At 40.0% G+C, this 26,118-nt stretch overlaps 1 protein-coding gene across 1 annotated transcript; it reads left to right on the top strand.

Annotated features, from left to right (window-relative positions):
- Positions 1-6: 6 nt before the first annotated feature.
- Positions 7-26,118, top strand: RBBP7 (RB binding protein 7, chromatin remodeling factor). Its single transcript, XM_008060761.2, has 12 exons — positions 7-278; positions 567-711; positions 6,063-6,208; positions 10,712-10,885; positions 12,464-12,579; positions 16,820-16,980; positions 17,852-17,978; positions 18,106-18,183; positions 18,743-18,819; positions 22,244-22,301; positions 24,817-24,927; positions 25,661-26,118. The coding sequence occupies exons 1-12, from the start codon at positions 131-133 to the stop codon at positions 25,727-25,729; spliced, it is 1,410 nt and encodes a 469-aa protein (XP_008058952.2). The 5' UTR covers positions 7-130; the 3' UTR covers positions 25,730-26,118.

Raw genomic sequence — 26,118 nt, 5'->3', positions numbered from 1 at the left:
CGGCGCCCTCGGCCCCCGAGCGGAGGCGGCTACCGCCGCCGGGAGGCGAGCACGGCATCTCCTTCCACGCGCGCGTCGACCGCTTCAGGGTCGCGGCCCTTGTCCGGGGGGTTCCGGAGCCTGCTGGCCTATGGCTGCCGACGCGGGTGTCGTGGAAGGTGGGGCTTCTCCTGGGTGGGGATGGAGGGAGCGGGCCTGTGCTTTTCTTCTACACGTGGATATGGCTCCCCGAGGGGTTCGTACAGCCCTTCTACATACAGGTCGTCATCTTAGAACAGGTGCGAACAGCAATAACCGGCTAAACAATTCCGATGTGTGTGTAATTAATTACTCAGTGTGGTATACGCAGGAGGTATTGATCTCAAAGGAGAAAAAAATAAGCTTCCTGGTGTTAATATTTTCTCCACGTTTTGGAAGAGCAGCTAGTTGTTCGTGTCCAAATTAGAGGTAGAAGGAAGGAGTGGATGAGGTGTGGCCATCTTGAGGTGACCTCCAGTATCTGTGTACAGATTCTGACTTTGATCCCACTCAGACACTTAATCGTATGGGCTTTCTCCAAATTTCAGTGTTTGAAGATACTGTGGAGGAGCGTGTCATCAATGAAGAATATAAAATCTGGAAGAAGAATACACCATTTCTGTATGACCTGGTTATGACCCATGCTCTTCAGTGGCCCAGTCTTACCGTTCAGTGGCTTCCTGAAGTGACTAAGTAAGGGTTTCTGGCAACTTTCATTTTGCTTAAATTTAACTGTCGTTCTGAATTTTCCAGTTTTGGCGTTTTATGCATAGAACATAAGTATGTAATCAGACCTTCGATGAGGTGGTGGTGGTTTTTATTTTCTAAACTTAAGTGATTTTGATTTGTAGGGTGATTTCTGGCATATAAGTGTGGTGGTAAAGGGGGAGAAAGAATCTGTTGTGAGATTAATGGTGTTGGGAGGAAACACTGAATATATTTGACATTTCTTGGGCTTTATGTATAGAGCAGCATCTCTCTGGGCCTCAGAGTAATGCATTTCTTTAAAACTTAATTGAAAAATAGCATATATACAGAAAAGTCCATAAATCATAAGGTATGGCTTGATGAATTTTTATGAAGTGAACACAGGTAACCACCCAAGATGAATACATTTTAATTGGCAAAGGGAGAGCGAACGTGGCAACAGCTGACCAAAGAAAAGGTATTGTTGGTTTATAACATGGAATATGTTTTAAGATTGCTGTTAGTCTTCATAAGAGTATTTTTTTTTCTGCTAGTTCTAAAATTTCCCTGATAATAATTGCTGGCATTTATTGAGCACTTAAGAAAGGGTCTGGCACATCTGAAGAACTTATGTCTTATTATTTGGCGTAATTCCCATAACAGTACTTTGGTGTAAATACTGTTTAATCTTCCTTGATTTACTGATGAGAAAACTGGGGCTAAGAGGTTAAGTGCCATGCCCAAGATCACACAGCTGGAAAGTGATGGCTCAGGCTTACAAACCCAGACCTGCTGGCTCCAGAGTTGAGGCATCCCCTGCATTAGACTACCTTTCTCATACATACCTTTTGTAGTAGGAATTTGGCCACGCACTTTGAAAGTATTAAACTTGTGTATTGTGGGCATATAATTTAATGAAGATTAAATTAAACTTTAATCTAGAAAGATAATTTTGCAATTGATCATAGAAATAAGAGTAAGCTAATTTTATATAAAGCTACTCTTAGAGTAGCCAGGTTCTCTATTTGCAGACCTTTGCATTTATGCAGATAGGAGCTTCCATTGGGGCTCCTAAAAATCTAACTTTGAATGTACGGAAGTGGAAAGAGTAGAGAACTAAATGATGGAGACTTCCAAGCATTGACATTTACAACTACCTTTGAACAGATTTAGAAATAGATTGAGCAACATATACTTAAAGGCATTCAGGTTCTGGTTTGGAGCATCATGTGCATTTGCCTTTTTTTTTCTTTCTTTCTTCCTATTAAGCAGATTTGTAAATTTTTTAACAACTTAATTTACACTATTTTAAAGATCTTTTTGAGCTACTGTAACAAAGAGCAAGGGCTTTAAAGTTTGAGACATGAGTTTGAATCCTACCCCTGCTGCTTATAAGCTTTGTTGAGCTAAGGCAGGTTGTTGGGTTTTTCTATCCCTGAGTTGTCTGGTCTGTAAATGGAGATGTTGGTAGTATTGGCTGCCTACCCTTGAAGGAATTGTATAAGATCATGTTAAAGTGTCTGATGCAGTATATGTTACACAGTAAGTGGTGATTGATGCTGATTCTTTTACCCTTTCCTATTCAGAAATAATTTGTTAGGGTTGGAATAATTGTTTCTCTTCTTTTGAATTTCAATAAAAGGTACTTACCAAAGGTTTGTTTGGTTTGTTTAGTTGGTTGGTTTTTAATATTACCTGTAATGCGTTATGCTTAAAGGTATTAAAGACAATAGATCAGTAGATTGCTCTCAGCCCAGACAGGTTGTTTTTATATTAACACTTAGGAACTCAGAAAATGCATTAGTTAAATTGTATATCATGCTGTTCTTTGTATACAAAAGTTGTAGGACTGGGTTGTGGGATGGGCAGTGGCTCAGAGAATGCAAGAAAATGCCAAGTAGCCTGCATTCTTGGATGTTGAGGACTACTGTGTGGTGCTTTGCAGGATTCTGTTTGGGGTATGAAGGAACTGTGATTGTGTTTTATCACCAGACAGCAGTAAAAATGTTGGCTATTTTCTTTGTCTGACTTTTTGAAGAACTAGACCCTGCCCTACCTCATATGTCTTCCTTCTGCCTACATACAGCATGCTTCCTAATTATTACTTGGACTTTCTGTTGTTCTTAAATTGAATTAAGTAATTGCCCAAATAATTGATTTGAATTTTTAAAGTTTTTATTTAGATGTCTCTAAGAAATTGTTTTTTTAACTGGTAGTTATTTCATATCCTGTTGAATAATTTCTTAAATATTTTGAGACTAACTTATTCTCTACCTAAAAAGGTTAATTTTTCAGATTCAGACAGCCCAGAAGTGTGTAAAGTGAAAAATCCCCCTTTTACGTCTGCTTTCCTGATTCCCTTCCCCAGAGCAGAGGCAGTCATTGTTTTCAATTTCTTATCTGCCTTGCCAACATATAGAAATGTATACCTATATCTTCATCGCTTTTTATGGTAATGCATTCTCCACTTGAGTTTTTCAGTAAGTGTATATTGGAGACTTTGCTGTCAACATGCTTGGATATGCTCATTTTGTTTGAGTGTGCCATAGAATTCTATTTATGAATATACTGTATAATTTCTGTCACTAGTTCTTTAGTGATATTTACATTGCTTTCAGTCTTGCTGCTACATACAGTACTGCTGAGAATAATCTTGTAATAGGCCATATTTTTTGTGATGATTGGGTGAATTTCCAAGCAGTTGTGTTTTACAGGGTCAAAGGATTCTGGTACTGAAAATGGATAGACCCTTTTGCCATTAGCGTTTCTGCCACCTGTAGGTGCATCCAGTCTTGAAGGAAAATAGTGTCATATTGATTCATTCAGGAAAGTAGACTGTGTCTTAAAAATAAAAATCTTGGCAGGACTCGGTGGCTCAGCCTGTAATCCCAGCACTTTGGGAGGTCGAGGCGAGTGGATTACCTGAGCCCGCGGGTTCAAGACCAGCCTGGGCAACTTGGTGAGACCTCATCTCTACAATAAATAAAAAATTAGCCAGGTGTGGTAACACCTGCCTGTAGTTCTGGCTACTTGGAAGGCTGAGGCGGAAGGATCGCAGGAGCCCAGTAGGTCAATGCTGGGATGGCCATGAGCATGCCATTGCCCTCCAGCCTGGGCAAGAGACTCCAACTCAAAATAAATAAATAAATACAATAAAAATCTTTATATGATGTTCCAAGTCAGGGGGAACTGGAGTAATTGAATTTGATTCAAGAGGGATTTTTAAGATCTTCCAGTCTGTCTTGGAATGGTGTTCCTTCAAAAGGCCCTATGATAAATGACCTGTTTGCCTGTAACTTTTACCTGTTGGTCTTAGTTTTCTTGCTTAATTCCACAAAAAAAAATCATTTTTTTCCTGTGTCAGCCCTGACATTGCTCTGTGGTACCTCCTTTCTCTCAAGCATTTTTACTTATTTTTCCAAATTTTCTTTGGTTGTTTTTTGTTTGTTTTTTATTTTTTGAAACAGAGACTCCTTATGTTGCCCAGGTTGGACATGAGCTCCTGGGCTCAAGCAGTCCTCCAAGTACCACAGGTGCATATCACCGTACCCAGCTTTCCCTTTCACTTTAAGCCACTATTCCCTGTAAAAGGTTTTGTTTTGTCCAAGTCCTCATAAAGTACATTGCTTAGAGCCTAATTATAAGTATCTAAGTGTGGTTTTGCCAATTAAAAATAAGTAGGGAAGCCGGGCATAATCGCGCACACCTGAAGTCCCAGCTAATCGGGAAGATTGCTTGAACCCAGGATTTCATGTCCAGTCTGGTCAACATAGTAAGACCCCCATTTCTTAAAAAGGCATATGCTCTTCTGCATTGCCTCCCCCCCATATAAAGACTATTTAAAAGACTTTTTTGATAGCCACGTTGTATTGTTGGTACTCACTGCATGTTTAAACAAAGACCGATGTCTTTTTTTCAAACAAGTTGCTATTGCTTAACCATGGCTACCTTTCTCTTTCTCTCTTTTTTTTTTTTTTTTTTTTTGGTGGAGACTCTTTTTACCGTAAGCCAAATCTTGATAAAATTTCATCTTTTATTTCTTCAGTTATTACTAAATTACATACCTGAAAGTAACCTAACCTTTTAAAAAACAAAACAAAACTCTGAATTCTTTGTACAACTGAAATTTAAAAACAGATAAATAAACTTTTCTGGTGTTGGGGGCCTTAGAGCCCTACTTCTTAGTTCTCATTGAAGTAGGACCATGGAGCACAACTGACAATTGTTATCCTAGGCCGGGCTGGGTGGCCTCAGCCTGCAATCCCAGCACTTTGGGAGGCCGAGGCGAGTGGATTACCTGAGCCTGCGGGTTTGAGACCAGCCTGGGTAACTTGGCGAGACTTCGTCTCAACAATAAATAAAATTAGCCGGACATGGTAGTGTACACCTGTAGTTCTGACTACTTGGAAGGCTGAGGCGGACAGATCACCAGAGCCCAGCAGGTCAATGCTGGGGTGGCCGTGAATGAGCCACTGCACTCCAGTGTGGGTGATGGAGTGAGACTCCAACTCAAAAAGAAAAAAAAATTGTTATTCTAGATAATACAAATAAATGAGAAAGCCTTATTGATAGATACTGATGCAAAAATCACTTCTTGGACCAAGGTGCCAAGAGGCATTGGCTAGTTCTTCAGCCTCAAGGTAAGTTTCCACAGAACAAGGTAACAAAGACCCCACAGTAACATTGAGAATATCCATTTCATAAACTTCAGGCATCATAAATAGGGGCTTCACATCATGCCATTTGCACTTATGACATTTTTTAGGTGAGAAAACTGAGTCCCCAAGGAAGTTGTGATTTAAGCAATTGCATATAACCAATTTTAATTTGAACCAGGATTTAAACCCAGTTTTTTGTTTTGCTTTGTTTTCTTTTTTCTTTCTTTCTTTTTTTTTTCTTAACACTTTATTTTTCCCATTCTACTTTGTTGCCTTTTCTTAGGAAATCAGAAACATACAGGGTATTAAAATGGAACAATGGACAGAAGTTTTTTTTTTTAGGTGGGAAATTGTGATTTACGAGTATGGGGATTGGTGATAGATTCCTGTGTAGATGTTTGTGTTTACCAAGTTGAACTTACCTTTTCCAGAGTGCAGCTCTAGAAAAGATACTGTTCATGTTGATGATTGAGGCAGAGGAGAATGGTTCTTTAAGAAAGCAGCAAGCCCTCTGCATGTTGTAATTAGAATGTTTTCTTACATTTACACATGGGGATTGCAAAGTTAGTAGGGAACAGGTACATAGTTTAGCAGTATGTATTTGCTAAAGAAATTTTAATGTCTTCAAAGGAACTAGACTGAATTTGTTAGCAACTGAAGATTTCTTGTTGGATTTGTGTAACTTATTTTCTTAAACAGACCGGAAGGGAAGGATTATGCCCTTCATTGGCTGGTGCTGGGGACTCATACGTCTGATGAGCAGAATCATCTGGTGGTTGCTCGAGTACATATTCCCAATGATGATGCACAGTTTGATGCTTCCCATTGTGACAGTGACAAGGGTGGTAAGTATTTCATATATTCCAATAGTAATATCAAAGGGAATATGCCTCTTTCAAAGCATATGCTATTAAGGCTTTATACTTTTAGCTGTTGGCTAAAAGTTTAAGTTCCAGGGCTTTATCCTACAGAACTACTCACCCACATGTGCACAAGGATTTCAAAGAAGTAGTGTTTGCAGGATTGAAAAATTAAGATCGGCCGGGCTCGGTGGCTCAGCCTGTAATACTTCACTTTGGGAGGCCAAGGTGAGTGAATTGCCTGAACCCGTGGGTTTGAGACCCGCCGGGCGACTTGGCGAGACCTCATCTCTACAATAAATCAAAAATTAGCCAGGCGTGGTAGCGTGCGCCTGTAGTTTCAGCTACTTGGAAGACTGAGGCGGAAGGACTGCCGGAGCCCAGCAGGTCGAGGCTGCTGTGGCCAGGAGTGTGCCACTGCACTCCAGTCTGGGTGACAGAGTGAGACTCTGACTCAAAAAAAAAAGAAAAATTAGGATCAACCTGGCAACCTGTCTGTTGATACATAGGAAATTGGTTAAACAAATTATAGTAGGTTTGAATACTACCCAACAAGTAATAAGAATGAGAAAAATCTGTATGTGCTGATATGGAAGGGTATCTAAGGTAAATTAAGTGAATAACTAGTATATGTTGTTATAATATTCCCATTTTGGTAAAAGTAATGTGTGCTTATGTGTAGAAAAAAATCAGGAGGCCGGGCATGGTGGCTCACACCTGTAATCCCAGCACTTTGGGAGGCTGAGGTAAGAGGATTGCTTGAGCCCAGGAGTTAAAGACCAGTCTGGGCAGCATAGTGAGACCCTGTCTCTATTAAAAAATTAGCCGGGTGTGATGGTGTGTACCTGTAGTCCCGGCTACTCAGGAGGCTGAGGCGGAAGGATTGCCTGAGACTAGGAGGTCCAGGCTGTGAGTCATGATCGTGCCATTGCACTACAACCTGGATGACAGAGTGAAACCCTGACTCAATCAGGAAGCATATATACCAAACAGTTAATGTGGTTTTTGTATTTTTTTGTGTATTTTTTTTATAGGGCAGTAATAATAGGGTTAACTTAGGAAGCTATTGACGTCTTTTTTCTTTTTTTAAATGTCAAACATGCATTTCCCTGTTTTGATATTCCCACGACTACCCCAGATTTGGTGATTTTGCTTGAAAGACTCACAGGATTAAATTATATACTTGTGGCTGAAGTTCATTATAGTGAAGAATACAGAACAAAAGCAATAAGGAAAAGTTGTGCATCGGCAAATTCAGGGAGGTTTGGCACAGGACTTGTTCAAGGCCACACAGGAAGTGCTTTCTCTTTGGTAGCAAACTGTAGGGACATGTAGTTTGCTGAAATATCTCTGCTCAGGGATGCCCATTTGGGTCTCAGAGTCTGAGGCTTTCTTGGGGGCCTGTTTGCCTAGGCACATCCTGCTGACAACAAGCCGTAACATCTGAAACTTAGGACCCCGATAATGAAAGCAGGTGCATATCTTCAATCTTGATATTTGTGCAAAGCAACCCTGACAAACTGGTACAGCGTGGTTCATTGCTTCAGGTATACATCATAAAATCATCAGTCCATCAGTGACATAAAGAACATTCTGAGGTACTTGTTCCCAGGAGTTGGCCAAGGGTCGGTCAGTAATGGTGCCAGTCTCCCTCCCAGATGTGAGGACTAAGCAACCAGACCTGCTGGGTTAACTCTTCACAGCCCCAAATGGTTTAATGACTTTAACATTTTCTAATATTTGCTTTAGTTTTTTTTTTTTATTGAAAATATTGCCTAGTGTAGTGAAAACTGCTGAGTTGTGTGGTGTATTCACTGTCAACTTAAAAAATATAAAACTATTCTCCAAAGTGATTTACCCAGTTTACCATTCCCACAATTTACTGTTCATTCCCCTATAACCTTATGCATTATTTATTTAAATAGTTGTTGTAATCAGAAAATTTTTAATAGCTTTTAGGCCTGAAATACTTCCTTATTGGGCTTCCAGTTTAAGAATTAGTATCTCCATAATATATGAATGTATTATTAAATTATATGTCCAGTGTATTACATTCTAATAAGTGACTGAAATAATTCACAGTTAACACCTTTGTTAATTTTCAGTTGTGGGCTGGGCACTGGCTCATGCCTGTAATCACAGCACTTTGGGAAGCCAGGGTAGGAAGGTTACTTGAGCTCAGGAGTTCGAGACCAACCTAGGCAACATAGTGAGACATCGTATCTACAAAAAAATGCAGAAATTAGCCAGGCATGGTGGCATGTGCCTGTAGTCCCAGCTACTTGGGAGGCTGAGGTGGGAAGATTACTTGAGCCCAGGAGGTTGAGGCTGCAGTGAGCCAAGATCGTGCCACTGTACTCCAGCCTAGATGACAGTGAGACCTCAACTCAATGTTTAAAAAAATTTCAGAGGCCGGGCGCGGTGGCTCATGCCTACAATCCCAGCACTTTGGAAGGCTGAGGTGAGAGGATTGCCTGAACCCACGGGTTCGAGACCAGCCTGGGCATCTTGGCGAGACCTCATCTCTACAATAAATCAAAAATTAGCCGGTCATGATGACGTGCACCTGTAGTTCAGCTATTTGGAAGGCTGAGACGGAAGGATTACCTAAGCCCAGCAGGTTGAGGCTGTGGTGGCCATGAGCTTGCCACTGCACTCCAGCCTGGGCTACAGAATGAGACTCCAACTCAAATTTTTTTTAAAAATTCAATTAAGGTATTTTTTTAAATGGTTATGATCGTTAAGATAGTGATTTTTCAAACTTGTGAGTTTGAGGAAAGAAAGCCTCTGTGTTCAAAGTAAATCATAGCTGGAAGCCCAATTTTTTACAAAGGAAAGCTATTCAGGTTGTTTTAGTTAAAGGAATCAGGAAACTTGAGAATCTTTGTAGCAGAAGGATCAGATCTACTGGAGTCCACCAGATGGGTTGTTGAGAGTCAAAGGGCAGGGCAGGTTCGGACAGTCTCAGGAGATCGGAGGTGATCAAATCAGGGGGGATGGTCTTGGGATCCTTAGGCACACTTCTGTTGACATGATGGAAAGGGAAAGTGCTATGAGAGGAAAATGGGTGCTTTTGAGAGTAGTGAACTGACGAGCTTTGGAGTAATTGTGAGGCTTGGGATATGGTTTTTAGCCACACTGAAATAGTAAGCTATGCTTGCCGCAGAGAAGAATGGCTAGGTGCTGATACCCATATAACAAGTGCTGGCTAGAACTGAGAAGTGGTTCACTCCATTTTGTGTGTTTTCTCCAAGCCCTAGTCTATTTTACCTCTTACCTGCCTGGCTCCATTAGATATTTGAGTTACTGGTTCAAGATACAGGGTGAACTAAAAGGGAATGTGCAAGGAAGAGGCAATATAAGTCAGGAAGAAATAATGCAATTGTAATGTGAACTCTTCTAAGTCTTTAAGTGTCAGCAACTATTTCAGTTTTTTATCTGTGAGCACAAAAAAAGAAATTGTTTGCTGTATCTGTTTAGATGTTCTCTACTTGTATTCTTTTTGCAAACATCTTGCTACTTCTCAGAAGTTATCATACTTTCTATGTGGCTTTGTTACTTTACAAGGCCCTTTTCACGACTATTTAATACTGTAATCTTATTCATGCACAAGATAAAGAGGTTAACCTTGACACTGCACTAGCAGTTAAGTCAAGTATGCTAGCAGGGCCAATGTATGTGTCTAGGGAAGGTTGGAGGTTAGCATGGATTTCTGATTTGAGGATATTTCTGACTTTCTTTTTTTTTCTTGTTTCTTTTCCTTTTTTTAAATTTGATATGTAACATCGCTCACCTCTCCTTGGAATTCCTGGATAGTTGGACCATTTATTGTTTAGCTTTTTATTTTTATTTTTTTATTTGGAGTCTCACTCTGTCGCCCAGACTGGAGTGCAGTGGCCACTCCTGGCCACCGCAGCCTCGACCTGCTGGGCTCCCGCGATCCTTCCACCTCAGCCTTCCAAGTTGCCGGAATTACAGGCATGTGCTACCACGCCCGGCTGATTTTTTGATTTATTGCAGAGATGAGGTCTCACTGCCCAGGCGGGTCTTGAAACCGCGGGCTCAGGCAATCCACTCACCTCAGCCTCCCAAAGGCACAGGATTACAGGCTGAGCCACCAAGCCCGGCATTTCTGACTTTAGATTCAAAGAGTATACTTCTGAGGGATAAACCTTTCCTGTTTTGATGACTCCTAAAATAAGATGTTAATTCAATGCAGTCCTTCCAAATGGGTTGTATTTGAACTAAAAAAGTGCAAATGGGCCTTGAGCATAAATTAATTATAAGTGGCAGGTGGACCCACATTTTTGGATTTTCTTTGTGTGTGTGTGTGTGTGTGTATGTCTGTAGTGTGTGCGTGCGCGTATGCGTATGTCTCTAGTCAATTTGTGTTGTATTCTGTAAGGTTAAAATCTGTTGGGTTGATTAAACTAGTGACTTGTGAATTTTAATCCTGAGTGTATGTTTGTTTCTTTCTCCTCGCATTAGAATTTGGTGGCTTTGGTTCTGTAACAGGAAAAATTGAATGTGAAATTAAAATTAATCATGAAGGGGAAGTAAACCGTGCTCGTTACATGCCGCAGAATCCTCATATCATTGCTACAAAAACACCATCTTCTGATGTGTTGGTTTTTGACTATACAAAACACCCTGCCAAACCAGGTATGTAATGATAAAAGTCAGGCCATTACTTTAGCATTTTTCTTTTTTCAAGATGGAAGTTCAAGGCTGCGGTGAGCCATAACCATGCTACCGTACTCCATTCTGGGCAATAGAGTAAGACCCTGACTTAAAAAAAAAAATCTCAAAAAATACAAATTTTGGCTGGGCTCGGTGGCTCAGCCTGTAATCCCAGCACTTTGGGAGGCCGAGGTGAATGGATTGCCTGAGCCCACAGGTTCGAGACCTGTCTGGGCAACTTGGCGAGACCTCATCTCTACAATAAATTTAAAAAAACTGGCCAGGTGTGGTAGCACGCGCCTGTAGTTCTGGCTACCTGGAAGGCTGAGGCAGAAGGATCGCCGGAGCCCAGCAGGTCGAGGCTGTGGTGACTGGGAGCGGCCACTGCACTCCAGTTGGGGCAACAGAGTGAGACTCCAACTCAAAAAAAAACAACAAATTTTAGCCTGACGCGGTGGTGTGTGTCTATAGTTCCAGCTACTTGAAAGGCTTAGGCGAAAGGATCACCTAAGCCCAGCAGACTGAGACTGTGGTGGCTGTGAGTGTGCCGCTGCACTCCAGCCTGGGTGACAAGAGTGAGACTCCAACTCAAAAAAAAAAAAAAATACAAATTTTAAAAAGGTAGTATACTCTATAATCTTTAAAGGTTTAAAAATTGCTTTGGAGGGTACCATAACCATCCTTAAGTTCAGTCATTTGCCAGTCATCTAACAGCAACTTACACTCATGACTAAGGTTTATTACTACAAAGAATCCAGAGCAAATGCGGGAGGAGAAAGATAGGCATTATTAGGTGAGGTCCAGAGAGGTCAGCCACAGGCTTCTGAATGCTTCCCCACCAGGGCCACGCAGGACATGCTTTCTTTCTAGTACCAAACCACAGGAACATGTGCTAAGTGTCTCTGCCCAGTGGAACCCATTGGAATCTCAGGATCTGGGTGTTTTATGGAGGTCTGGTGGCATAGACACATCCTGCTTCCTGGCCAGCTATGGTAACAGAAAATTAGGACCCCAACAGTGAAGCCAGATTGCAGCATGAATCTTGCTAAACAATCCTACAAGTCTTGACAAGTCCCTACGGCATACCCCATTGCTCTGAGCAACATTATCAGTCAGTGACATAAAGAATTCTCTGAGGGTCACATGCCCAGGGGTTAGCCAAGGGTCACTGATGGTTGCAGGCTACCCTAGAGGCATACAAGGACTGAGCAACCAGACCTGCTGTGTTAGAAATATTTCTAAAACTTGACAGGGGTCAGCGAGCTGGGGTTACCACTACACAACTTTGTGGGATAGCCATAGTTTTCAGTATTTTTGTGTTGGAGATAGCATCAGGTTTTCCAAAGAAACCAGTCATTTAATGGTCATGAGGCTCAGTTTGCACTGAGTATTTAAAATGAAGCAGAACAACTTTTTAAAGCAGTTATGGGTCAAACTAAGTCCTAGTTTATGTGCAGTTGCTCTTAGGGCTCACTCAATGAAGGAGTGATCATTTGCACTCACCAGTTCTGATAGATGGGATAATAACTTAGTGGTTAATGTATTTCTTTTTTTTCTTAGACCCAAGTGGAGAATGTAATCCTGATCTTAGGTTAAGAGGTCACCAAAAGGAGGGCTATGGTCTTTCCTGGAATTCTAATTTGAGTGGACATCTCCTAAGTGCATCCGACGACCACGTGAGAAACATTTTCTGCCTAATCTACTCATGTACTGAGAGTTAACATGTCACAGGCAGTTCTGAGCTGAAGGAGTACTATGTAGATGAAAGGTTTTCTCAGATAATACTGCTGATCATTGTGATAACACTTTTCTAGGATTTAGAGTGATGATTTTCAAACTGCCCTGTAGGAGTCCTAGGATTCCACAAAGCTCTTTTGAAACAACCTTATAATTGAAGGAGCATGGGCAAAACGCCTCCCATTATTTAAAAAAGGATCCTTTAGACCCTTATTTTGGAAACTCTGTAGGATGTTTTTGGGACCTGATTAGCATGAAGTATTTTTTAGTTTACTTTTTAAGTATACAGTCCAGTGTGTTTTAGTATAGTCACAAAGGTGTGCAACCATCACCAATTCTAAAATATTTTCATCAAATATCACCAAAATAAATTTCATCCCTATTAAGCAGTCACTCCATGCCCCCAGTGCCTAGTAACCACTATGTTTTTGATATTTTATATAAATAAAATAATATAATATGTGATCTTTTCTGTCTGGCTTCTTAGCATAATGTTTTCAGTTAACGTTACTTGTTCTTCATTCCTTTTTATGGCTGACTAATATTCCATTGTATGGATATACCAAAATTTGCTTATCTGTTGGTAAACATTTGGGTTATTTCCACTTTTTGGCTATTTTGAATGATGTTGATATGTACATTTGTGCACAAGTTACTTGTTCTTCATTCCTTTTTATGGCTGACTAATATTCCATTGTATGGATATACCAAAATTTGCTTATCTGTTAGTTGGTAAACATTTGGGTTATTTCCACTTTTTGGCTATTTTGAATGATGTTGATATGTACATTTGTGCACAAGTTTTTGTGTGGATACATGTTTTCATTTCTCTTTGGTAATTACCCAGGAGTGGAATTGTTGGGTCATAAGGTAACTCTGTTTAACTTTTTTTTTTTTAAGAACTGCCAAATTGTTTTCCAAAGTGGCTAACCATTTTGCATTCCCCCCAGCAATGTATGAGTGTTCCAGTTACTCCATCCTCACTGACACTTGTCTGTCTTTTTTACTATAGCCATCTATAGTGAAGTAGTACCTCATTGTGGTTTTAATTTGCGTTTCCCTGGTGACTAATGATGTTGAGCATTTTTTCTTGTGCTTATTGGCCATTTATATATCTCCTTTGAAGGAATATACATTCAAATTCTTTCTCCATTTCTTTTTTTTTTTTTTTTGAGTTGGAGTCTCACTCTGTTGCCCAGACTGGAGTGCAGTGGCCGTTCTCGGCCACCGCAGCGTTGACCTGCTGGGCTCTGGCAATCCTTCCCCCTCAGCCTTCCAAGTAGCTGGAATTACAGGCACACGCTACCATGCCTGGCTAATTTTTTGATTTATTGTAGAAATGAGGTCTCACCAAGTTGCCCAGGCGGGTCTCGAACCCGCGGGCTCAGGCAATCCACTCACCTCAGCCTCCCAAGGCGCAGGATTACAGGCTGAGCCACCAAGCCTGGCTTCCATTTCTAATTTTATATTCTCTTTATTGTTGAGTAGTGTTATAGATACACGTCCCTGTCCCTATCAGATACATGATTTCCAAAAATGTTCTCCCATTGTATGGGTTGTCTTTTTACTTTCTTGATATTGTCCTTGGAAGCACAAAAGTTTTTAATTTTGATGTCCAGCTTTTGTGTTTTTTTTTGTTGTTGTTGTTACTTGTGCTTTTGATAATTGTGTCTCCAGGAAGCTATTGCATAATTCAACATCACAAAGACTTACACCTATCTTTTCTAAGATTTTTATAGTTTAGCTCTGTATATTTAGGTCTGTGATCCATTTTGAGTTGATTTTTATTTATGGTGTGAAGCAGGGGTCCAGCTTCATTCTTTTGCATATGGATACCCAGTTTTCCCAGCACCATTTGTTGAAAAGAATAATCTTTCCCCATTGAATTGCCTTTGTACTCTTTATAGACAATAGTTTTTACAGTTAAAAGTACGACACAAATGCAAAGCCATTATGTTAACTTATTGTAGACAGACCAATGTTACTTTATTACTTCTAGCAGACCCATATTTTCTCTTATGAATCTCTTACTGTAAGCAAAAAGCATTTGGTATGAATCCCAACTGAGAGTGGGCTTCTGGGGTCTTTGAAAGGTCATTTAACTTGGCCACAGTTAGCATTTCATGTCTGCTTCATGAAAGCAGATTTCTTGCCTTCTTCCTTAGTGTATTCTTGTGCCTAGAATAGGATCTGTCACATGGCAGATCTTCTTTGTATTTTTGTTTATTGCAGTTTCTGATAAACAAAGTGAAATATTGAAAGTAGATAATTGCCTCAGTCAAGGTTCTTTAGTTATAAGCAGCCAAAACCAACTCTGGCTGATTTCAGCAGAAAGGGACTCTATCGGAGGGGCACTGGGTAGTATAACTCACAGTTTGACTGTGATGACTAGAGAATAAGGCTTAGGGAACTGCCCCAAAAGAGAAGAATCTGCCTTAGTTTTCTGAAAGGAAGCTTCTTTCAAAACTATACGTGGGACAGATTCCCAAGTAAGGAAGGTGGGATGTATTTGGTAACCTAATTACTAGTACTTTTTAAGACACCCAACTGAAAATTGCTAGTTATATGAAGGGGACTCACCCAAAAATGGAATTGTCTTTTGGAGGGCAGGCCCCTTGTAGTACACTTGGAATTTGTTTCTTGAGATCAAACCAGTTTTTATCTAGAAGTTTTGAGAAGGTTGTGTCATGATTTGCAGAAGAACCATCCCAAGTTGTGGCAAACAGGTGATTGGTTCCTCCACCATGAAATGTACCTGCCCACATCATGCTGAGTGCTTAGCAGTTTTAGACCAAAAGCGACATGACATCTGTACCCCACCCTTCCTATTCACCCAATCTCTCTTCCTATTTATCTCTCTTTTTTTGGTCTCCCTGGATGAAAATAGTCCTCAGAGGGAAATATTTTATCCTCAGAGGTGAAACAAAAAATGACAGAAGCACTCAAAGGCATCAAAATTGATGAGTTAAAAAACTTTTGAGCAGTGGAAAAAGCATCTCAATAAGTGTAGGTGTATTGCATCAAATGGAGAGTGCTTTGAAGTTGACTGAAATTTTAACATGTGAGAATAAATACACAATTTTTTTTTTTTATAAAGCCGAATTTTTGGGGGATTCCCCCTCATAATCTCTGACATTTACCAGGGGCTTGCCACGTGCCAGGCATTGTGCTCACCTTCCCAGGATCCTTGTGAGATGGAAGGCAGAGGTGGATGACAAGAGCTCCACATGTCTTTTCAGTGCATGTACATTGGACATCTGCGTGTGTAACGACAACAATAAAGGCCACATGTATTGCATTTTTTTAAAAATGCTTTGTTACTAGAAAAATAGCTATTGCTGGGAAATAGCTTTGTTACATAAACCCCTTAATATGAGAAAGTGATTTTAAAAGAGATGAAACCCAGACCAATTATAATTAGTGCTAATATACCTTAACATAATTACTTTTTATTTTAAACCATTGAATGAGAATCATTGCCCTATAGCTTGCGGTATTTTTCATTAAAAACTTAGGATATTTCCTCTCAACTGTTCTGGTGATGAGGTGTCAAGAGAAGACCCAGATCATGAAGCCTTGTGATTTGTGGACTGCTGTGATCTATGAGGCCCTAGGAAGGCCCTATGGCATTTCCTTGGGCTCTGGATTTTTTGAGGAGCACACTATCAGTCTGTAGGCCCCAAGCTTTGACCCCTCAGAGTAGACTGATAGCGGTTTCTGGTCCAGGGCATTCAACTCTCATACCGTTGGTAGTGTCTTCCATGAAAGACTTGTCCAAAAGGCTTTTGCTCTTTAAGAAGTATATTTAGTTTTAGTTCTCAGTCTTCCCAACTCAGTGTGAATTTTTAGGACATGCATTTCTGTTCAGTTAGATACTGAGCACCTGGCTCTCAGTGATTTGTTGTGTCAGCTAGATGAATTTTAGGTTCATGAATGTATGTAGGTAGAAACTCCAACCCAAGTGTTCGTTGCTTGCCACCATACTGGTCTCCCTCTCCGCATCTCACATGAAAGCTGTACTCATACATTCTTTTTGTTTATATTTCCTCTCATGTCTATTTTTAACTTTTATATGGTCAAATAGTTTTGCTTATAATGAAGGTGTTTTAAATAAGATGTTAGCATTTAAGTTCAATCTCTTACACCTTTTGTTCTTTTTTTTTTTTCCTCCTCCCTCAGACTGTCTGTCTGTGGGATATAAACGCAGGACCAAAGGAGGGCAAAATTGTGGATGCAAAAGCAATCTTTACTGGCCACTCGGCTGTTGTAGAGGATGTGGCCTGGCATCTGCTGCATGAGTCACTGTTTGGATCTGTTGCTGATGATCAGAAACTTATGATGTAAGGTGGAAAGTTCACTGGGATCTTGTTAGACTGGTGATCCAAATGATAGTGACTGATCATATTGGGCTGTGGTTTGATTATGTCCTTCAAAAAAGAAATTTAGGTGAGGTATAATTGACATATAATAAACTGCACATTTGTAATGGCCTTTTTGCATAAGAGTCACTGTGTTATGTGGATAAACACAGTTTATTACTTAAAAAAAGAAAAAAAAGGCTGAGTGTGGTGGCTCACACCTGTAATCCCAGAACTTTGGGAGACTGAGATAGGAGAATCACTTGAGGCCAGGAGTTTGAGATCAGCCCGGGCAACATAGCAAGACCCTATCTCTATAAATAAAATTTAAAAACAGGTATGTAAAATGTGAAGGAACATGCTCGGTGTAGCGGTAAATATCAAAATTGAGATTTAGAGTGAGTTCAGTTGGAGGTCAGGGAAGAGAATGGTTCTATTGGTGTGTGACCACAGGGCTGCATTCAGCCACTTACAGTATTTTTTATCCCACAAAGAAACTAATATCTGAGGCAAATATGGGAAAATACTGAAGACTGGTTGTGGGGATCAGATTGTTACATTATTCTCTACATAGCCTGTTTTCTGTGTATGCTTGAAATAGTATTAAAACAGGAATCTAATAAAAGAGAAACCAGAACTAGCAGCCCTAGTTCTGCATGTGTTTAGAATGTATCATTTAACGGTTGAAGTCCGAATTGCCAGTCCTTAAGAGATTGGAGTCTATGTAAAGGGGCGAGGATAGCACTGCAGATGGTGGAATGAACCAGCCATGGGGCTGAGCATGAATGTGTGAAAAGCGGAGAGACTTGAGCATGTTCCTTGGGTTCTGTGGCCTTGTACCTTTGTGTTTTAGATGGGACACCAGATCTAATACCACCTCCAAGCCGAGCCACTTGGTCGATGCTCACACTGCTGAGGTCAACTGCCTCTCCTTCAATCCCTACAGCGAGTTCATTCTAGCCACCGGCTCTGCGGATAAGGTTTCAATATTTTTGCATACTTGGTGTTTACAAAACCCAGTTGTTTGGTAGTTTAATCAGATATTTGATTAATTAAGCACAGAAATGAATTCATTTTTTTGTTCCTTTTTAAAATTTATTTTTTCAGACTGTAGCTTTATGGGATCTGCGTAACTTGAAATTAAAACTCCATACCTTTGAATCTCATAAAGATGAAATTTTCCAGGTATGTGACAATTTTCTGGTCTCTGTATGTCAGGTTTTAGTAACTTTTTGGCAGAGGGGGAGATTTTTAATTTTTTAATTTTATATGATGGACATAGGACATGGTATTTTTAAAAAGCTTCTCTTCTTTCAACTGTGTAAGTAAACTGGCAGGAAATAACTTGCAGCTTTTTGGAAGGCTTTCAGAAGTAAAGGAAAGAGCCTCACGAAATGGGATCCACTGAAAAAGTGAAATCCAAGGATTCACTAGTGGAAAAATGTACATGGTTTAACAGAGGTTTGCATAAGTTAAGATACACCTCATTGAAAAATTTAAAAGCTCCTTGGGATGGTTATGGGACTTTTGTTGTTGAAATAAGTTTGTTGAAACCTCTTGCTGAGTTTGTTGGCATTGAGAAATGTAACCTGGGGACAGGCTGGTATTGTTACAGAGCACTTGAAAGGCTGGGACAAGAGGGTAAGGCCCAAGATTAGATTATAGAGCACAAGATAGAAAAATATCACAGATGATAACAATAGCCCAAATCTAGCAAATTCATTTTCACAATATCTATTGCTAGGTCCACTGGTCTCCACATAACGAAACTATTCTGGCTTCAAGTGGTACTGATCGCCGCCTGAATGTGTGGGATTTAAGGTAACTCAGAGTCCTGTGACAAGATACTGAATAAATATGCTAATCTAACAGGCTATGTAATAATTTATAAAGTATAAAAGCAATTTGCTAATCCCACTTTAAGAAACCCAATATGAAAGAAACTTTTAAGTGCCTTCCTAAATAGTCTTTGTTCTATAAAGTAGAAGTGAATCAACAGATGGACCATAAATTTCTGTGATACGAGTTTTGTTTATTGCTTTCTGTGTGTTTTTGCATCCAAACAACTGTATTTAAAACACTCTTGCTATAGAAAGGGATCAAGATATTAGTTGTCCATGCCTCACCAGGTCTCACAGTACACCAGCAGGACTGTTCTTTCTCAGAGTTTGTGTACATTTGCTCTTCTGAGCTTCTCCTGTGGATTGTGTAACCCCTGGGGAGATGTTTGTGAAGAGGACAAGGACAACCCATGCTGTCAGAGAGCTCATGTTCTCGGGGCTTATTGTATAAAGAGCTTCTCCCAATTTTTAAAGTTCCTTGACTTCAGAGTTGCTGTTCTAAGAATTTCAGATTCCTTTTTTTGTTTCAGCCTTTAGAATTTAATAAAGTTGTTCAGTTATATACTTCTCCAGAAGATGTCATCATCTTAAGCTTAAATCATAAAATCACCAGAAAATAACTTGTTTCCTGTTTGTATTAAATGTTTTGCTTTGAAGTGGCCTGAATTTAGTATAGGTACAGTATCTCCTAGCCAAAGTGCTTGGAACTGAAAGTGTTACTGATTTTTAATTTTTTCAGATTTTGGAATATTTGCATTGTACTTACTAGTTGAGCATCCCAAACCCGAAATACTCCAATAACCATTTCCTTTGAGCATCATGTCAGCCCTCAGAGTTTTGGATTTTGGAGCATTTTAGATTTCAGATTTAGGATGCTCAACCTATAAAAACCAAGGCTGCCTTAACTACAGGCAGTAAACCATTATCGGTATATGGTAGAGACACTGCAAAATAAAATGCTTGTTTGTAAAACCTAAAACATCTAATGTCTGGGGTTCTTAGGGAAAAAATTCTTACCATGATAGATGCTTGAAGACATGAAAAAAATCTTTAAATAGCCATTTGGGTGTATTCTATCTTTTTTTTTTAATTAGTAGTACAATTTTTTTTAAACCGAAGTCAAAACTATATAGTGGTTATATTAAGCAATATGGCAAGGTTTGAAAGTCTGATACCCTGACAGCTGAATAGCCCCCCGATGGGGCCAATAATTTGTGTGCATTGTGTATAATTTCTTCTTAAAATTCATCCATAACTTGTTTAATATCAAAATTACGTTAGATAGAATTCAGGATTAAAATATGGTGTTAGCAACTGTATTCCCGACAGAGGGAAGACAATTATAATTGTCTAGCAATCCCACAGGTTTGGGTTTGGTTCGTTTTATGGAAAGGAAAAAGCCTTACTTGGAAGGCTGTGTATTTGACTGGTATGTGTGTGTGTTTTAGTAGTTATTACTAGCAGAGTCTCTCTTTGGGCTAGATAGAAGATAGGGCTGATATTGATATGTAATTTAAAGAGTAAATTCAGCCGGGCTCAGTGGCTCAGCCTGTAATCCCACGCCTTGGGAGGCCGAGGTGAGTGGATTGCCTTAGCCCGCGGGTTCAAGATCTGCCTTGGGCAACTTGGTGAGACCTCATCTCTACAATAAATCAAAAAAAAAAAAAAAATTAGCCGGGTGTGGTAGTACGTGCCTGTAGTTCCAGCTACTTGGAAGACTGAGGCAGAAGGATCGCCGGAGACCAGCAGGTCGAGGCTGCGGTGGCCAGGAGCGGCCACTGCACTCCAGTCTGGGTGACAGAGTGAGACTCCAACTCAAAAAAAAAAAAAAAAATAGTGAATTCACTGTTGGGATTACTAGCAAATTCTACAAATTGAAGTATTTAAGAGAAGAAAAAAATCCCTAAAAACCTTTCCTTGGTTTATGTATTCCATAATTACAGTTGTTTTGTTGCCATACCTTTAGATAAAGCTATGGTACTGATATGTAGTTGTATTTCACAGGCTTTTTTGTTGTTGGAGCCTCACTTTGTCACCCAGGCTGTAGTGCAGTGGCATAATCACAGCTCACCACAGCCTCAACCTCCTAGGCTCAGTTGATCCTTCTGCCTCAGCCTCCCGAGTAGCTGTGGCTATAGGCATGTATCACCACACCCAATTTTTTTTTTTTTTTTGTAGAGAGCAGGCCTCACTAAGTTGCCCATGCTGGTCTCGTACTCCCAGGCTCAAGCAGTCCTCTTGTCTCAGCCTCCCAAAGTGCTGGGATTACAGGCGTGAGCCACTGTGCTTGGCCTTATTTCACAGGCTTTGATTAAGAGTAAGGTTTGGGCTGGGTGTGGTGGCTCAAGCCTGTAATTCCAGCACTCGGGAGGCTGAGGCAAGAGGATTGCCTGAGCTTGGGAGTTCGAGACCAGCCTGGGCAAGTTGGTGAGACCTCATCTCTACAATTTTTTTTAAAAACTAGGCATGGTAGTACACACCTGTACTTCCAGGTACTTGGAAGGCTGAGGCGGATTGCCTGGGCCCAGCAGGTCGAGGCTACAGTGGCCATGAGTATGCCACTGCACTTCAGCCTGGGTGACAGAGTGAGACTTCAACTCAAAAAAAAAAGAGTAAGGTTTAGGGATTGCATGTCAGTTCACATGTTGATTTTTTAAAATACACTTTTCACCTTTTAATTTTAATGCAGTAAACAACACAGTTAAAATATTGAAGGAATTTTGAGTTAGTGTTTATTATTAACAATTTCTCATTCTGTGACTTCATTTATGAATGACTTTAAATTGTTTGCAGGAAGTAAACATCCCACCCTCCCACCAAAAATTAAGAAAGAAACCTGGCCGGGCTCAGTGGCTCAGCCTGTAATCCCGCGCTTTGGGAGGCCAAGGTGAGTGGATTGCCTGAGCCCGCGGGTTCGAGACCTGCCTGGGCAACTTGGTGAGACCTCATCTCTACAATAAATCAAGAAATTAGCTGAGCGTGATAGCACACGCCTGTAGTTCCAGCTACTTGGAAAGCTGAGGCGGAAAGATCGCCAGAGCCCAGCAGGTCGAGGCTGCAGTGGTCATGAGCGTGCCACTGCCCTCCATCCTGGGAAACGGAGTGAGACTTCAACTAAAAAAATAAAAATAAAAAAAGAAAGAAAGAAACTTTAGCTGAGGTGGGAAGCTCACTTGAGCCCAGGAGTTTGAGGCTATGGTGAGCTCTGATTGCACCACTCCACTCCAGCCAGGGTGATAGCAAGAACCCTGTCTCTAAGGGGAAAAATATCTTATTATAGAAATAAGTTATTTGGTATGTGGTGCATGTGTTCTAAGATTACTTTCTGGGCTGATACTGGCTTAGTGTAATTTGTGCTACAAGAACGTCAATAATGAAAGCATTATGTTCTTTATTCTTAATAGTAAAATTGGAGAAGAACAATCAGCAGAAGATGCAGAAGATGGGCCTCCAGAACTCCTGGTACACATCGGCTTTCTTATGGAAAATGAAGTGTCATATGCAGATTGGGTTTTCATTGATTCATGTATCTCGAGAATAAGTCAGAACTTCAAACTCTGTCTCTTGCAGATGGTTTAAAAATGGGGAACCTGGAGATTATTGTGATTGGGCTTTCACATTTATCAAAAATAGTAAATGGAGTTCAGTAAGTTTTTACAAATGTTTAACTGAGTAGTTTGAGGTCCTGGAAAATAGTGTCGTTTCTCATTGATTTCAACTCTGATACTTCTGAAGGGGGAATATAGTTGCTATTCAGTTAGCAATATTTAACACCACTTTGTAACAGGATGGAAAATTGTTTTAATGACCTCATTTTTTTTAGTTGAATGCTTTCTTGATCTTGTTGATACCAGCAGTGCCTACCTACTCCCTTCCATTCCTAATTGAAGCATCTCTTATCTCTTCAGCCTCTTGAAGGCTTATGTCTGGTGGTGTGTTTGTCCTTATTCTTCCTATCTGAGTCCTTCAGTATACACTTAAAGTCATTTTTCTGTGAAGCACTGCCAGATATAGCAGTAGTTCCTTGTCCTTGCTCTGAATCCAACGTTTGTCTCCTCATGACATCTGGCAGATTAATCACTTTGTAATGTATGCTCTATTTCATTTTAATGCCAGTACTGATTTTTGGTACACATGTACTTTGCCTGTATTTTAAAAAGGAAAGAAGGCCCTTGAGAGTAAGCCCTTGCACACAGAAGATGCTTGCTAAGTCCTACCTTGTAGGAACACCCCTTTTACTCCTTAGTCAGTGATGGCCATGTCTCTGCATTTCTAGACAGAAATTGGGTGTGATGAGACAGGCATAGCAGCATGTCCAGGGGTTGTGCCACTGCTGCTGAAAGAAGCATGTTTCTCAATTAATTGCTGCTCTAGCCAGATGGTGGCACCTAAATGCTGTATTCTATATTGGGTGACTTATTCTGAAAAGTCTGTTTTGTGAAGCAGGACTTTATAGTTACCTAGAAAAGTGTTACCTAGAAAAGGCATTGTTCCCAGCTATAATCACTTTAAAAAAATTTTTTGATAACAGCTTTGAGGTATAATTTACAGGTCATACAATTCACCTATTTAAAATGTACAGTTCAGTGGTTTTTAGCATATTCATAGACTTGTATAACTATCACCGCAAATCAATTCTAGAACATTATTCATCCCCTGAAAAAGGAACTCTATCACCTCCCAGTCCTCTTCTTCCTCCAGCCCCTGGCAACCACAAATCTACGTTCTGGCTCTATAAGATCAGACTGTTCTAGACATTTCATATAAAGGGACTCATACAATATATGTGGTCTTTTGTGACCGATTCTGTCATTTAGCATAATTTTTCAAGGTTTCTGGCTATTTTTTGATATCACAGGGAAAGGAAAGTGTATTACTTTGTATATTATAGCTTTGCAACAATTTCATGGTCCTTGAGAAAATCTAGGATTTTGCTATTTTCACAAGAGAGTCTGAAATCAAGGGACATTTAAAAGAGTAGTCAACTATATTCTAGCTATAACTTTAACATAGTGATATCTTGCTTTGGTGACTCCTGTATATATCCCAAGTCCCAGTGGGGTATTTTGAAAAGCTGTTTACCCCACTTCATATTTTTAGACTGATAAGATTACTAGGTGGAATAGTTACATTGCATATAACCTAGTTGGCAGACAGAGACCTCATTGTCAAAGAGTCACATCAGACTTTGTCAAAACAGTGTATTTATTAATACTGTCCTTGTCCCAGTTCAAAACTGTATTAATATTGTCCTTGTGAAGAACTGTTTCCTCTGAATCTTAATTCTAAGATAAATAAGGCACAGTGTCTTCCCATGAGGTTTTCTCTTGCAGGAAATAAGACTCTGCCCCCTTCAGCATTGTTTTAGCAAAGCTATGTTGGCTTAGACATAGCTCATGGGGGACTATCTGGAGCTGTGCTTTTGCAACCCTAGGAGTATTATTTCACATTGGGGCAGTGTACCTTGGGAAGACCAAGGCTGTGTAAGCAGTATGCCTTTCTTCTAGTAAGGGGGCAGGGGGAGAACCATAAGACTCCTCAGGTAGGACCAGTGTAGAAAAGAGTATGTGTAGCATGGTGTGCCGGAAGCAGGCTCACACCTAACTGCGGTTATGTAGAGAAGAGTCCTCATTCTTAGGACACATTGGGTGAAGTCCTTAGCCATTTCCATGTATAGGCACATATGGATAGAGAAAGCATATGTTAACAAAATAGCACTTGGTGAATCTAGGTGAAGCATATGCAGGTATCTGTTGTACTGTATCCTGTCACCTTTTCTGAAGGTTTCAAAATTTGCAAAATAAGTAATTGGAGGTAGATTACTGAACCTGTACCACCCTCCCCCTAAACCATGGGACAGCATCTTATCCCCATCTTGAAATACTGATGCTCTTAAAAACTATTTTTAAAATCTTTAATATTAGGACTAACAAGAGAGTATATTATGAAACAGAGGCTTTTTTGTTCTTATTAACAGTTTATTCATGGAGGACATACTGCCAAGATTTCAGATTTTAGCTGGAACCCCAATGAGCCTTGGGTCATTTGCTCAGTGTCTGAGGATAACATCATGCAGATATGGCAAATGGTGAGTATATTTGGTTTTTTCAAATGACTGTCTTGTAAAGGAGATTTACTAGTGATATAATGTAATAGAATTATTTCAAATATTTAGGTGCATATTATAGCAAACATTTATAGACAGGAAACAGTTGAAAAGAACTTTTTCCATTTTAACAACATGGTCTTTAGTTCCATCCTGATGCTTCATCTGCAGGAGAAATCTCTGTACATGTGTAGGCACACAGGTGCAGGCACAGCATCTACTCCAGTTTTCATTGTTGCACTCTTCATCCACTGGGGTCTGGCATCGCTGCTCTGTCTCCAGTGTCCGTGCTGTGTCATAGGCATGAGGGATACAGGAAGATGTCCAGGCATTCAGGTGATACCAAGATCTCTGATGAACACCAAGTACTTGACATTTCTGAGGTGTTTAGTTGTTAGCCAAGCTTTCATAAACATCTGGACTAGAACTTCCTCTAAATGATGCTTGAAATGCTTTTAAAAAACACCTCTTAGGAACAGTGATCGAAACATGTAGTACACAAGTGGCTAGGTGTATATGTGGAATTACATACTGGTGAGTAGTGTTTGAGAATACCTTCCATACATACTGGCCTACCATTTCCTCATTGAAGTTTTTAGAGAGAACCACAAAAATGAAGCTAATAAACATTCTGGATAGACAGATTACATTCTATATTTAGATCTTATAAAAACCATAGGAAGTTTTACCTGTGAATTTATTTGGTTGTCTCCAGGCTGAAAATATTTACAATGATGAAGAGTCAGATGTCACAACATCGGAACTGGAGGGACAAGGATCTTAAACCCAAAGTACAAGAGGTGTTTCTGTTGAATGTAATACTACAAGAAGGCTTGAGTTATCAAGCGCCAAAAAGGCATTGTATAGTAGGAAATGTTAAGTGGGATGGCTTATGGCGTTCTTTACCCTCTGATTCTAGCACTTTCAAGTGAGCTGTTGCGTACTGTATCATATTGTAGCTATTAGGGAAGAGAAGAATGTTGCTTAAGAAAGAGTATCATCATTGTTTTAAAATACGAGTGTAGCAGAGTACTGCCTTTGATTCAGCCGTTTTAAGTCCTTATTTTCTCAAACTAAGTGCTTGCTGTTCCCAAATATGCAAGAGTAACTTTTACACTTTTTCCTCCCAACACTTCTTGATTGGCTTTGCAGAAATAAAGGTTTTAAAATAAA

The sequence above is a fragment of the Carlito syrichta genome, unplaced genomic scaffold, assembly GCF_000164805.1.
Source record: "Carlito syrichta isolate Samal-C Ts95f unplaced genomic scaffold, Tarsius_syrichta-2.0.1 Scaffold304715, whole genome shotgun sequence".
Classification (NCBI taxonomy): Eukaryota; Metazoa; Chordata; class Mammalia; order Primates; family Tarsiidae; genus Carlito; species Carlito syrichta.
Note: the sequence above shows the minus strand (reverse complement) of the source record. Positions and strands in the feature narration are given on the sequence as shown.